The sequence below is a fragment of the Rhineura floridana genome, chromosome 17 (assembly GCF_030035675.1).
Source record: "Rhineura floridana isolate rRhiFlo1 chromosome 17, rRhiFlo1.hap2, whole genome shotgun sequence".
Classification (NCBI taxonomy): domain Eukaryota; kingdom Metazoa; phylum Chordata; class Lepidosauria; order Squamata; family Rhineuridae; genus Rhineura; species Rhineura floridana.
This window is the reverse complement of record NC_084496.1, coordinates 11,369,671-11,384,396: the sequence shown is the minus strand read 5'-3', so window position 1 is coordinate 11,384,396 and position 14,726 is coordinate 11,369,671. Positions and strand designations below refer to the sequence as shown.

The following is a 14,726-nucleotide window of genomic DNA, read 5'->3' as shown; positions in this document are numbered from 1 at the left end:
AGTTACTTTTTTGAACTACAACTCCTATCAGCCCAATCCAGCGGCCATGCTGGCAGGGGCTGATGGGAGTTGTAGTTTTAAAAAAGTAACTTTTCCAAGCTCTGATCGCCACCATATAAGTGGTTTGTTGATGGCCTTTTGAAGGACCTCCTGTTCCATAAAGAGATTTGCATATGATGGAGACATGCGAGTCCCCATAGCTGCACCTTTCAGCTGCTTCCACACTGTCAGTATTTTGCAGGAACTTCAGGTTTGGGCACTTGAAGGGGATTAAAGAGCCCTGTCACCCTTGCACAACAAATCCACTTAAATAACAGTGACGGGAAAGGCAGTGAGAAGTGTGGGATGAGCCAAAGCAAATGCTTAAAGGGAAGATGCGGGCAAGCGAATCATGATGAAATCAGGATGAATGCTTACTGTAATGTAATCTCACTGCAAACAAATCAGAACGGATGCTCAATACATACTCTAACGGCTATTCCTGAACCATTTCCTTTCCAGCTGATCATGGTAAGAACTACCATTTAACATTAAGGATTGGTGCCCAAGTTTGCTTTGCAATTCCCTCTTCCCTACCCACCCCTTTCCGTCATATCTTTCAGATTGGAATGCTGCAGGCAAGGACTGTGTTGTTTTAATGGATTGCATTTAGACTTTTGTGGGAGCCTTTTTATTTATTTATGAGATTTATATCCCGCCCTTCCTCCCAGTAGGAGCCCAGGGTGGCAAACAAAAGCACTAAAACACTCTAAAACATAATGGAAACAGATTTTTTCAGTTGAAGAGTGAGGTCCAGAGCCTCTTAATGTGGAGTGCAAAAGCTCAGGCCAGGGCATCAAATGTGGCCCTCTGGGCCTCTCTATGTGGCCCTCCATGACTCTACCAATGCCACAGCCACCATTGGCCAGACAGTGTTTTTGCCTGACTGAAATGTGTTCTTGAACTCTAATTCCTTTTGCTTGTCTGGATGGAGGTTAGAAAGAGATGTGTGTAGAAATTAGCCTCATGTAACAAGGTAACATTTACATTTCTTGCTCCACCCACTTTTCCCTCTGACCTTGCCCACCACTAGCATGTGGCCCTTGAAAGGGTACCCAGAAGGGAATGCGGCCCTTGACCTTAAAAAGGTTTCTCATCCTCGCTCTAAATCAAAGAATGTGCTCTTAAGGTCTATCTGTGGCCATTAGATATGGCAGCTCAATGGTAAGCCATAGAGTACCCAGTGCCAGAGAGGGCTATTGCCCGCATGCCCAGCTTTTGGGCTTCCCAGTGGCATCTGATTGGCTACTCCAACAAGATGTTGGAGCATTTAGACCCACAATTTAATCTTGCAAGGCTCTTCTTATGCACAGATCACCACTGTGTCTCATTGTGAGTATGTGATTAAGACTGCGAGGGCTCAAAACATCTTTTTAAATGAAATAGAGATTGCTCATTTTCCAAAAAATTATCCACATTGGGGCTTCAGCCTCCCTCATCCCTCCACCCTCCAAACAACCTACAAGTTATTAGGACTGTCAGTGAGTGACAAATGAGTAAGGAGCTGGCTCACTCTTCCCACTGGGAATTTTTCCCATTCTTAAAGGGCCTGAAAGGTTACAACTATGATGAATGCTTTGGGTATGAAAAAATACTAAAAACTTTCTGCATAAGCCAAAGTGGCCTTTTGTGCATTAGAGCAAAGGCTGGGCTCTGCTATCTTGTCTATTGTGTTTGCAACGATACCCTTAAAACGAGGCTGCATGTTTCTGATTTACACCACCAGGCTCATGCAGAAACAGTGGGAAAGATCTGAGCTGATGCAGCTATTAGATGAAGGTTCCCCTGGGAAGAGGGACTGATTGTTAAACTACTCTGGGATTTGTAGCACTGCGAGGGGACAGGGGTCTCCTAACAACTCTCAGCACCCTTTACGAACTACACTTCCCAGGATTCTTTGGGGGAAGCCACGGCTGTTTGAAGTAGTACGATGCTGCTTTAAATGTATAATGCAGATGGGGGCCTAAGAGTGTTCCGTACTTTATAATACTGGGTGGACCACACACACATTGCAAACGAAGAAACCTTTTATGACTCCTTGTATAAAAAAAGCAGAGTCAGGAGATTTCTCACCCATAATTTTATTGGATTTCCATTGGGCGGCCAAACAGGTGAAAGGTCAGGTAGACAAAGAATCACAACTGTTCTCATTTACCTCCAAATAATATGTGAACAGGGAAAGGAAATAATCAACAAGAACAGCTTTCATTGTTCACCTTAAAACAGATCAGACAGTACTCCTATTGAGGTCCTACAGTCCTTCAGTGACGAGAGACGGCTGAGGGAAGAATAGGGGTTTGGTAGCTCATGCCACCCTGTCACATCCTCATCATCCAGCCCTGTCACCCTTTCACCTGCGGTCTTCAGCCTTTTCAGACTTGGGACACACCTTCAATTCCCACATGCATTTGGGGACCCAGTTCTTATCCCCCCCCTTAACGTATACCATCTATTTTTATGGCGGTAGTGCCTCTGTTGCAACTCAATGAAGATCAGGCTGTGACCCAGTCCCAACCCACCGACTGAAAATCAATGTTCTATGCCAGGCATGGAAAACCTACAGCCCTCCAGATGTTGCTGGACTTCAGCTCTGATCATCCTTGACCACTTGACATGGTTGCCAGGGCTCATGGGGGTTGGGAGTGCAACAACATCTGGAGGGCCATAGGTCGGCCCATCCCTGCTCTATACAGTGGAGGAGGAGGTCTGTAGCAGGAACTGCATGGGGAACGTACGGGTGTAGGTTCCCTGTGCAATTCGGAAACCTTTCTGTAGAGCAGAACCCATTCTGAATGGTAGCAAGTCAGGTGACAGGGATGCAGAATCAGACCCTAGTCTCCCATCTATGTATCAGCCCTTTAACACCTGAGTGGTGCTAGTAATTTCATTTATTCAATTTAATATTAATTTTTTCTGGTAATAACAAGACAAATAAGAACTCCCCCCTGCATAAAGATTACAGTATTGAGTTTCCTAACTAAATAAAGCAAGCCATGTCATATGTCAATTAATGATCACCCATAGTATCTGTGTATACATTTAAAAATGTATCTATGCTCCCTCTCTCTTACAGTAGGGGCTGCACCCCTGCTTGCTTCACGTGTTAACCATCTCACCACTCACCCCCTCTTTACCCCCCACCAAAGCCACCCTTTCCCCTTTACAGGTTGCCAAAGCCACCCACCCACTCCTTTACACCTTCCTGCCTTTGTCTCCCTTCTCAGAAGTCTGTTGTCATGCTGTAGTTCGTAGTGCCACCTGTTGGAAGCCAAGCAAATTGCTGTGTGATGACATCCTTAGGCAAATATACTATAGTAGATCCTTAGGCAAATATACTATAGTAGATACGTATAGTTATGTTGTCATTTCAGTTGGTAGTATGTCATTCAGGTTAATAACCACACTTATAACCATGCCCCAAATGCAGACTGTTATTAAACACAGGAAGGTGATTTGTTTTTATATGGTAAAGTGATTATGACAATTAGCAGTACAATTTGTCACCTCTGTTGTATTTGCAAGTCCAGCAATCTTTGTTGCTACATGTGCACATGCCTTGAAAGCCAAAAGGTTATGTGGATGGTGTCTGCACAACACATCATATTTCTTTATTATGTCTGTACACATACTTCAGCATGGGAACTGACTCCTTATAGTAACACTAGAACCTATTAAACCATACCAGCACATAAAAATACACTACTGGTTTGTAGGCTTATCAGACCATTTAGGAGACCACACTGAACTCAAAAGACCTCAGTTAAGTGTCAAGCCATTACTTTACTTTTACATTACTTTCTTTTCCCAGCAAGTATAGAGGGCCAGTTTATAATTAATTTTTTTGAAAAAAGCAAAATGTGTAAGAGAGAAGCAAAACCAGCAAAAAGGAACTATTCAGCGTTTAAAGGGCAGAGCGCCATGAATTGCACTTCTGTGAATGACTTAGTGCTCTCTAATGGAATTCTAAGTACTCTCACAAAATGACATTTCCCAGAATTTCTTGGCTGGAGCTGCTAACAGTTAGATTAGCTTACTGCTGATTTATGTTTGTTTGTAGTGGAGGGGAAACTGCAGGCTCTAGAGGACTTCCTTTCAGAGGACTGATTCATGGGGTATGAATCAGCATCAACTTGTGTCTACTATTGAGCAGTTCATGCAAGCGGTCTACTCAAGTGAGCAATGCAAATGCCATGAGGAGAGCACTTAATGGGAGATCGTGGATCTTCATCTGCAAGATGGGACCCCTTGGATCCTTGAAATGCCCTCTTTTGTAAGGATTCTTCACCAGCACCTGGCATCTAGCTGATGCTCACCTGAGCACTCCCACTTGCTCACTCTCCAGGACATGGCCTTCCAGACAGGTAGTGGTGGTTGGCTGGCTGGGAAGCCACCATTTTATATACCTCACAAACCACTGTTGTGTGGTTCAGTGGGGGAGTGTGGTTAATTACATTGGCATGGTAGTTCTGCTGCCGCTGCTAAGACCACTGGGGGAGCCCTCCGATGTCAAAGGGCGCCACCAAAGGCACAGTGTCATGAGCCCCCCTTACATATGGAGCCAACCCTGCTGTCCACCAACATTCCATTGCTCATGGAGGTTGATTGCTCACATGAACTGGAGGCTTCTGACAATTTGTAATAATGTTGCGTTCCTCCTCCACCATTTATGACTTTCTCCAGAAGCAGCAATTGCCCCCAACCCTTTCCCCCCCTCTGCAAGTATCCATTAAGCAACGGGATTTTGCTTTTGAATTTGGGCAGGCTGGCTTCTCCCTTTGAATTCAGCAACACAGCAAAGGCTGCTAAGGGGCATTGCTCCTACCATTTATTATACATGCCTCCAGTGGACTCGCACTGGGCAGAGAGAGAGAGAGAGAGAGAGACTTGGAGCTGCTCTCTGAATCTGTGGGATTTGCATGTTGCTCTTGCAACTTCCTTGGAGGGGCTGTGCAGCGGGAGAGCAAACAGCAGCATTAGTGCCGCTTCCCTGCTGAGTCTCCTTGGACGCCGCGGTGAGAAGGATCAAGGGGTGGGTGAAAGTTAAACCAACCAACCAACCAACCAATGAACCACTGTCATTTCTTTTTGGCTGTGATGGAATAAAATGCTTGATGTTTTCTTATTTGTTCTGCGGCTGTTGGCCATACCGGCTGAGTCCACAAGGTTGGGGAAGGCTGCATAAACTCTTGTGTTCCTTTGTGGTGGGGGTATATTAAATCCACATTGCAAATCACAGTAATCTTTGTGAGGTGGGGGGTGAAGGGGGGTGCACGATGGGTTCGTGGCACAGGGGCGCAAACTGTATGTGTCAGAGGCGTCCTTCTTCATTGGAGACACGTACCTAATATTTTGACGCTTGTTACATCTATTATATAATGGCATACCCGTGCCTGGGGTTTCTTTGAATTGAGGGCTCGCCATTTCCCTTGTTCTGTTACACAGTATTTTGGTTCCCTGCAACCTCTGGCTGTTTGTTGGTTCGTCATGTAGACAGAGCATCCTGCGTTTGTTTGCAAACACATTTAAGCATCTCTGTAAAACGGCTTATTCCAAGAACAGTGCATTCTTAGCATATCTCCTTAATTACAAAATCAATAGCGCCATTAGTACTTTTATAGCACACGTTAAATTTATACACATCCTTAGAAGGGAATCTAAGCCCTCTGCCTGTCTGGATCAGCTTTCGACTTTGCAGTTTTCAGACACTGTCTTATTACAATGAGAAACCTTTTGTATTTCAAAAATCACAGAGGCAAGTGGACTGGTCTACTCTACCCTGCGCTGGAGGGGGCCAAATGTTTGGAAGCAGGCAAGAATTGGCTAGTTTTGGTTGATCAAAGCCGTAAGGTCTTTTCCAACCCCGTGATCACTCAGTTCGTCCAAACTGTAATATCTGTGAACAATCTTCTCGGCGGTGACAACCACCGCTCTCAGCCCGTGGGTGTCTTCTCCTAGCTGACATCCTATAGCAGACGAAACAACCATTTCGAGACCTTTGTAGGATCCGCCTGCATTTCTGTGGTAGTGTCCAGAAAACACTGCCTTGACACCTGTTTAAAAAGGGGAGAAATCAACAGAATATTAAGTCACTGCTGTGGCTAAAACAACATACGCTTCAAGCACTGATTATCAATATTTTCCTATGTAGCAGTGAAAGAAAAAGGGAGATGCTCAGGTATGCTTATTTTGACATTAAGTGGCATATAACAATACTTTTTGTCTACTCTTGTTTTGCCATAATTTAGGGGCGGGGAACCTGTGGCCCTTTGCAGGCAGAAGATCCAATCCCAAGCATCTTCAGATAGGGTCGGGACAGACTGCCTGTCAGAAACCATGGAGAGCTGCTGGCAGTCAGCGTAGGCAATACTAAGCTAGATGGACCACTGGTCTGACTTGTTTTAAGGCAGCTTCCTATGTACAGTAGTTCAATTCCAAGTCCCATCATGGGGAGTTGGCCACCATGGCCAAAATTCAGGGCTAACAAGAGGTGTAATCCAACAACATCCGGAGGGCCACACATTCCCCATCCCTGCCTTAAGTGAAGGTTATTGACAAAAGCTTGTATTAGATGCATTTAGAATGAGAAGATGGCAGGATGTCAGTCAGAAAGATACTGTAGCATTGACAAAGGTTCAGAAAAGAGCAACCAAAAGGATCAAGGGGATGGATCAATTCCCCGATGAGGAAAGGTTGTAATGATGGAGAATTTTTCTCCAATGGGATCTTTTGCTGGGGTCCTTAAAGAAATTTTAAGACACAGGTAGATATATAAAATTCTCCATTAGTAGCACTTGTTGCTTTTTAGTTTTGAGAAAAGGTGAGTAAGAGGTGACTTTACAGACGTGTATAAAATTATGCACAGCATGGAGAAAGTGGATAGAGAGAAAAAAATCCCACTCTCATATAACAGCAGAACTTGTGGACATCCAATGAAGTTGAGTATTGGAAAATTCAGGACAGACAAAAGAAAGTACTTCTTCACAAAGTGCATAAACTAGGGAATTTGCTCCCACTACCTTGGAACGCTTTAAAGGAAGATTAGGCAAATTCATGGAGGACAAGGCTATCGTTGGCTGCTAGCCACAATGGCCTTTTTCTGCTTCTGCGACTTCTGAATACCAGTTGCTGGAAAATGCAAGAGGGAAGAGTGCTCTTGTGCTCAGGTCCTGCTTGCAGGCTTCCTGTGGGCATCTAGTTGGCCACTGTGAGAACAGGATGCTGGACTAGATGGGCCACTGGGCTGTTTTGGGGGCTTCTGTTCTTAAGAGTTTTTTCCCCCCTCTGAAGTGTTTTTGCATTTCTGCAAGCCTTAGGTCATCCAGTTGAGTCATCTACTCTGCAAACCGGGACGCTTATGAAGTATTGAAGTTTCTAGCTCAAGCACATGTGGTTTTCAATGGGAGCTCTCAATTTGAAGTTAAAACCCATCGCTGTAGCTCTCTGGAGAATGATATGAAGTGGAATGGGAATTTGCATGTTTATGAGCGGACAATTGCTTCTACTAGCAAAATCCAGCAATGGTTTTAAATGACAGATTCTCCCTCGGCCTCACATGGAGACCATTTAACTGTTGGATCCTCAAGGTCTATATGCCCAGAGAATATCCAGATCTTCCTGAAAGCTTCCAATGGCAATCTCACCAACATACTGTTTAAAAATGTGTCAGTCCCACAATCGATTTGTCTTGAGCACATCTTGTGAAACCATTCCATTCCACAGCTAAAGGGGGGGGGGCAGGATCTAGGATGCCGCCATGACTGAAAAAAAATTGATAGGGTTTTTAATTTTAAAGGTCACCGTTTGTTCAGCTGACTTGCAAATGGCACAGCATTTATATTTCCTTTTTATTTTATTTATTAACAAAAATAAGTATACCCTGCAATTACTAGTCCCCGGTGTGGCTTACAATCAAAAACAATCAATCATAATAAAAAAGCAGAATAAAATAACGAGAAGGAAGCAGCAACTGAGAGCAGAAATGAGAAATACTGCAAACAGCAATTCAAGAGCTGCCAAAAGTTTGGGTAAATAACATTTTTTAAAAAATGATGCCTAAAAATCGACAGTGCAGATGCCTGATAAACATACTTTGGGAGGCTATAAGATTCTCCAATCTGGTGCCCTTCAGATGTTGGGCTCCATCTCCATCAGCCCCAGTATGCATGTCTAATGATCGGGGATGATGGCAGCTATAGTCCATCAACTGGAGGACCCCAGGTTGGGGAAGGTTGCTTTAGGTGCAACAGCTAAGAAGGCCCCCTTTCACGTAAAGCTTGTGAAGAGAGGGAGCCTTCGCAGATCTTAATAACCATGAAGACTCACAAATGAGAAGATGGTACCTTAAGATGCCCCAGTCCCAAATCATTTAGGGCAGGAGCTGCCAACCTTTTTTGGGCTAGTGGTGGGTTTGGCCATAAATCTTGTCTAGCAAATGATTCTTTTAAACACGTCTAGATAAGCAATGAAAGTTGACACCAGTTGTGATAATTAACGTGGTTTATTAGTTACTTAGCACTAGGGTTGCCAGGTTCATGGCCTGAGACTGATCCTGTATCTTTAGGAGAAGAGAAAGTCAGCCAAGTGCAGGTGTTCTTGCAACACTGTAATGGGAAAAACCACAAGGTGGAATTCTCCCTTCCCCCTGCACAACTTTTAAAGATACAGAAGACGTCTTGGTTGCCAGGCCCGGCCTCGAAGGTCTTCTGTATCTTTAAAAGTTGTGCAGAGGAAAGGGAGCATTCCACCTTGTGGTTTTTCCCATTACAGTGTTGCAAGAGCACCTGCACTTGGCTGACTTTCTCTTCTCCTAAAGATACAGGATCAGTCTCAGGCCATGAACCTGGCAACCCTACTTAGTACTACGGCATAAAACTGCAGATATATTTCAGCTTCTATCTAACAGAGCAGATAATAAACAACCTCTCAGCTACTGGGAGAGTACAGTCCTCCCCAGGAGTCCAGGACACTGTACTATGTTCAGTGTCTGATGCCTGATGTGTTATGTCCTGCACTCTGTGCTGCTCTTTATAGACCAGAAATACTGAAGTTTATGATTCATGTCTTGTAATTGGCCAGATGGCACTGCCACATCAAGGGAAGCACTCACTGAATATTTACTTATACTTTCCCCACACATTTGCTCATAATCTTACCCTCTGTAGTCAAAACATCACTTGACTAACCAGACACTTGTCCTACAGCTCATCCAGTGATCCCAGGCTTCATGATAGCTAACCATCTGAAAGAGCCACCAAATCTCCTTGACCAGCTGCATGTCTGACACTGCCCAGTAGCCTCCAGTACTCTCTTATAACATCAAGTGACACTATCCATTCTTACATAGCTTTAAGCTTCTCCTTTCCACTATGGAATATAAGTATATTATTAAGCAGTTTCATACTCCAAAATAGGCTATAGATAGGGCATTAAAGGGACAATTGTTGGATTCCACATATTTCAGTGAGAACCAGTCCATATGGCATTTACATGGAGACACTTGGAATTTTGAGAAATATGGGTGTGGTGCAAAGCACAAAATGGCTGTCATGGAGCTGGTGCATAACAAAAAGCAGCTGCTGTGGAGACATGGTAAAACACAAAATGGCTGCTGTGGAGGCATGGCATAATGGCTGACACATCTAAAAGAACAGAAAAAGACAAGACCACAAAATGGTATAGGTATGTGTCAGGATCCCTCCTACTGCCACCACCTGTCAGGTCCCACCATGTGTGTCCCAGCTCTGGTCACCACCAGTCAGGATCCTGGTTTTTATTTGTTCTCTCACCGGCTCTAGCACAGATTTTACAAGATCCCACTGCTAGGCAGCACCACCAGCCACTCCCTATTTCACAATATTGCCTTGAGACTTTGCCTTAGTCTCCTTCTGGCTTATTGTTACTTTGTGTCTGGGTGCACTTGCAGGCCACAATTTTTGCCAAATGCCATGTTTCCTTCAGGTTCCCAATAACACTGTCAACTGCTCTAACAAGCCTGCTTTTACTGTGACGGCTTCTTAATTATTAGCAACTCCACTGACTGAAGACTGGGCGAGACAGGCCGCTCATAATGATGCAGCCTGACAAAAGAGGGGTGTGGAAGCCGGGGGGGGAGGGGGGAAGCCCCTAGCTTTCAGTTCCTGATCATTTAAGAGAGAGAGAGAGAGAGAGAGAGAGAGAAAGAGAGAGAGAGAGAAAAAGAGAGAGAGAGAAAGAGAGAGAGAGAAAGAGAGAGAGAGAAAGAGAGAGAGAGAGAGAGAGAGAGAGAGAGAAAGAGAGAGAGAGAAAGAGAGAGAGAGAGAGAGAGAGAGAGAGAGAGAGAAAGAGAAAGAGAAAGAGAGAGAGAGAAAGAGAGAAAGAGAGAAAGAGAGAGAGAGAGAGAGAGAGAGAGAGAGAGAGAGAGAGAGAGAGAGAAAATAAATGCTAGGCATCCTTTTCCCCCTCTGCTCTCCCTCATCAGACATCTGGACATTCACATTCTAACAAGACAGTGATTCCCCCCAATTTATTTATTTCTTTAAAAGCATTTCTAAACTGCTCAGTATTTAAAATTCTCTTAATTGGCGTGTAAACTACAAACATAAAAATGATTAGAACAGTAGCATAGAGACCAGAGACAAAAACAGAAATCTATTAATAACAGGGTCCAATTTTATGGGTAGGGAAAACTTGGCTTATTACATACTGAAATAGCCCCCCCCCCAGAAGATCATTCAGCCTAGAGTTGGGGTTGCCCACTGTTGGGACCAATGGGCCCAATTAGAATTTTCAGTAAGCACTGTGGGCGCAAGTCATAAAATGGCTGCCGTGGGGGTATGTGGCATAACACAAAATGGCAGCGGTGGTGGTGTGGTATAATACAAAATGGCTACCACATTGAACAGAGCAGAAAAAGAGGCAGGGTCAACGGATAGTGCTGGCACGCCCTCTATCATTGGGGAAAAGGCACCTGCATCAGCCACCTCCACACTTGCTCAGAGAGAGAAGCTCTTTGCACCTTTCCTCTGTTCACAATGGAAGGGAAGGTGGATGTCCAGTCCTGGCATCCAATGAAATGTTGGCATGTTTAAAGGAGTGTGTTCAGTGCAGGAGAGGCTGAGGCAATGCAAACAGGAACTGAGCAGCAAGAATAAACAGTCTCATGTGTATTGTGGATTTTTCCAGGGGCTATCTACTGAGACGTTTTGTGGCACCACAGGAGGTACTGGCAGGCACACAGAGATGCCTGTGGGCATCATGTTGGCGACCCTTAGTCAAGAGTCTAAAATTACCTAAGTGCACCACTTGTCATTATTGTCACTAATCTCCACATGTGTCAACTCTTCACTGAGACAGCAGTGTCGGTGGGGGTGCAGGCAGGGCTGGAGATTCCTTGGTAATTGCCAGGCCATAAGTCCTCAGCTGGCAGCTTGGCTATAAATCTGCCAGGCTAGCAAGGAGGAAGCAAGATAAGGGCAGAGGCCGTTCAAAGCTTACGTGCCAAGCCAGAAATCCAGAAGAGACATCAGTGAAGGTCCGGGTCTAGTTTGCCGAGAGATCAGTCCAAGTCAAGGTTCGGGGAATAGGAAGACACACAGTGGTCACGCCTGACGTTGTAGTTAGCAACAAGCTGAACCCAAGGTTTGACTTTTAAGGAGCAGGTTTGTCAGCAGGTGTGAGCCATCAGCGTTTTGGCCTTAAGTGGACAGGCCTGCCCCTCTTCTGCCTGACCTTCTGTTGTCTACGTTCTGCAGGTGAGGGGGGAGTATTCTGTTCACTGGCTGCGTCTGGCTGAAGGGCTTCAGCTGTGTCTGGGGTGCTCTGCAGCTGAGGGGGAGAAGGAGCTGGGTTCTCAGGAGTTTCCTCCATTTCTCCTTCTGGGTCTGCTGCTGTTACTCCCAAGTCATCCTCGTCTGATGAGTCCTCTGACGGGGCCATGACAACATGGAGGAAAGAAGCTTGCACAGCCTTCTTCTTGCACACCGCCACACGAGGTAGGGATGGCCACCAACTTGGATGGCTTTAAAAGAGGATTGGACAAATTCATGGAGAAGGCTATCCATGGCCCTGATGGCTATGCGTTGCCTCCACTTGCAAAGGCAATATGCCTCTGAATGATGGGAATTGCAAGTGGGGAGAGTGCTGTTGCACTCATGTCCCACTTGTGGGCTTCCCATTTGGGCATCTGGTTGGCCACTGTGACAACAGGATGCTGGACTCGATGGGCCATTGGCCTGGTCCAGCAGGGATCTTTTTATATTCTTATTTATATTGATTATTGATAGTTGCTTCCTTCATGTCTGATGACATCTTAAGGGCTAGCACAGGGAAGTCTCCTTTTCTGATATGCTCTAAGAGAACCCAACTGCAAGAACACCAACTTGGCATCCTCTTGGGGTTTTGTAGACAACAATGCATGATCTATTTTTCATCCCGTACTCTGTGGAACATTTTTTGGGACCCTCTCGGCCAAAAGAGAAGCTGCCGATGATTCAAACACAGGAAGCACAAAGCGGTGTGTGTGTGGGGAGTCCATTAGCTGAAGCGGTGAGTGAAAGATCCGTTTGATTTTCCAACTCCTGCAGAGCCCTTGTTGCTGGAGTGGCTTGCTCTATTTTGCTTCCTGATCAAAATGAAATATTCTCTATTTAGTACAACTTCACAAACTTGGCCTACCTAGGATGGGAGCTGCATCTATAATTCAGTGTAATAAACTTCAAAAAGTTGCTTCACTGACTCAGTGCTGTGCTTCCCAGTTGAGTAGGTGCTCCCCGCCTCTTTTTACATCAAAATCTTTGGCAGAATTTTCAGAATATTTTAAAATTATATTCCAATACACATAAAAGTAGTAAAGTAATAAAGAAAACACACAGAAAAACAGCAACTAGTTATAATAACTGAAAAGAGGTTTTCTAGCTGTCATACCAGAAAAGCCAGTTCCGTTTAGCGGTGTGTGAACCCTTCTCCATTTGAACCACATTTGGGCCAGTAATTACCGTTTCCTCTGCAAATACATCCCCCCTCAAATGCATAGCTATTTGGTTGTATCCAAAGCTAGTCCTACTCAGAGTAAACCTACTGAATGCTGTTATTCAGAAAGGCCTTTGAAACGTGATCACCCTGCCTGCATTTATTGATGCTTTTATCAAAGTTACTGTAATTTTGTATGTTGTATATCACCTGGCTGTATTTTTTAGGACAAGTGCAATCGATAAATATTCATCTAAATAAATAAATAAACAAAACATGCTTGGGTTGACTGTGGCAAATATTCCCATTTCTAACCTACCTGGATCCAGTAGATGATGGAGGATTCAGAGCTAATATATGAATAATTTCCCTCAACCAAATGGGGCACAATGAAATCTGATACCCTGGGAATAGCCATCCCTTTATCTATTCATGATGGGCCTACCATCATGGCATCTGATAGAAATCAGAACACTTTAGCGCCACACTGAAACATCTCCAGCCATAAAACCATAAACTTCAAGCTTATCTCAAAGACAAAATCTCAGAGTGACTTCTATCAATTAGGAGTAATTAAATCACACTGAAAGATCCTCCATGGCGCAGAGTGGTAAGCGGCGGTAACGCAGCCGAAGCTCTGCTCACGGCCGGAGTTTGATTCCAACGGAAGGAGGAAGTCAAATCTTCGCTAAGAGGGGTCGAGGTCCACTCAGCCTTCCTTCCATCCATCCGTGGTCGGTAAAATGAGTACCCGGCATATGCTGGGGGGTAAAGAAAGGCCGGGGAAGGAACTGGCAATCCCACCCCATATATACGGTCTGCCTAGTAAACGTTGCAAGACGTCACCCTAAGAGTCGGAAACGACTCGCACTACAAGTGCGCGGACACCTTTACCTTTTTAAATCACACTGATAATAAGGCCATTAATTACCTAGATTGTAAATTGTTAAGTGGTTCCACTTAGTCGGACAATTGTTTGTATAAACATTGAAAAACATTCCTGAACAGATAATTTCTTTGTAGGTTAAGATGCATACCAGATGTCTTCCCATGTCTAAGAGATTTAATGTTATTATTTAGCTGAAATTTATTGTTTTTTCTTTCATATATTCAGATATATTGAGGAATGTACCATCTTGCTATATTTTAGAATAGTTAATTTTTCTCTGACAATTGTGATAAGCAGCAATTAAGGTAGGAATATTTCATAAATCTTTCCTTCCTTCAAAGGAAAATTTAGTATAAATATTCCTACATCTTAGTATCAAATCAGGCTTCTCCTAGATGAATCTCACTTAATGCTTGCACCAACAGATAGCCTTGTAAGATCCAGGTAACTAAGCAAGGTACCTCAGCTCTGCATCAAATAGGTTGCATCGATGTGTTATATCTATGCTATATATCAGGATTTTAGATCTCTTATGCCTTAAGATATATAATGCCTTAACCAGCTGTTATTTTGATTTATGCTGATTAACTTTTATTCTCTTTTATGGAATGTTTAAATAGTTTTATAAGTAAAGGAAACTTGTTTAACTGATCTTACCTGTCTGAACACTTGTTCCTGAATCCTAAATCTCCTGCGTGCTAATATGAGGGGGAACAGCTGGTATAGCACAGTGGGGAGGAGAGCCTGGCTGGGAGTCCAGAGTCTGTATGTTCAAATCCCCGCTCGTGTCTCCTGGGTGTCAAGGGCCAGCTAAAGATCACCCCTACAGTGAGTGGCTTGAGGTTACGTGCCC

The 14,726-nt window shown here is 44.2% G+C and overlaps 1 protein-coding gene across 1 annotated transcript in view; it reads right to left on the bottom strand.

Moving 5' to 3' along the window:
- Nucleotides 1–3,365: 3,365 nt before the first annotated feature.
- CPPED1 (calcineurin like phosphoesterase domain containing 1) overlaps nucleotides 3,366–14,726 on the bottom strand; it is an 84,003-nt gene continuing 72,642 nt past the window's right edge. The window contains exon 4 of the mRNA XM_061599554.1: nucleotides 3,366–6,089. Coding sequence (XP_061455538.1) covers nucleotides 5,860–6,089 — 230 coding nt within the window. The 3' untranslated portion in view covers nucleotides 3,366–5,859. The remainder of the gene's footprint in view (nucleotides 6,090–14,726) is intronic.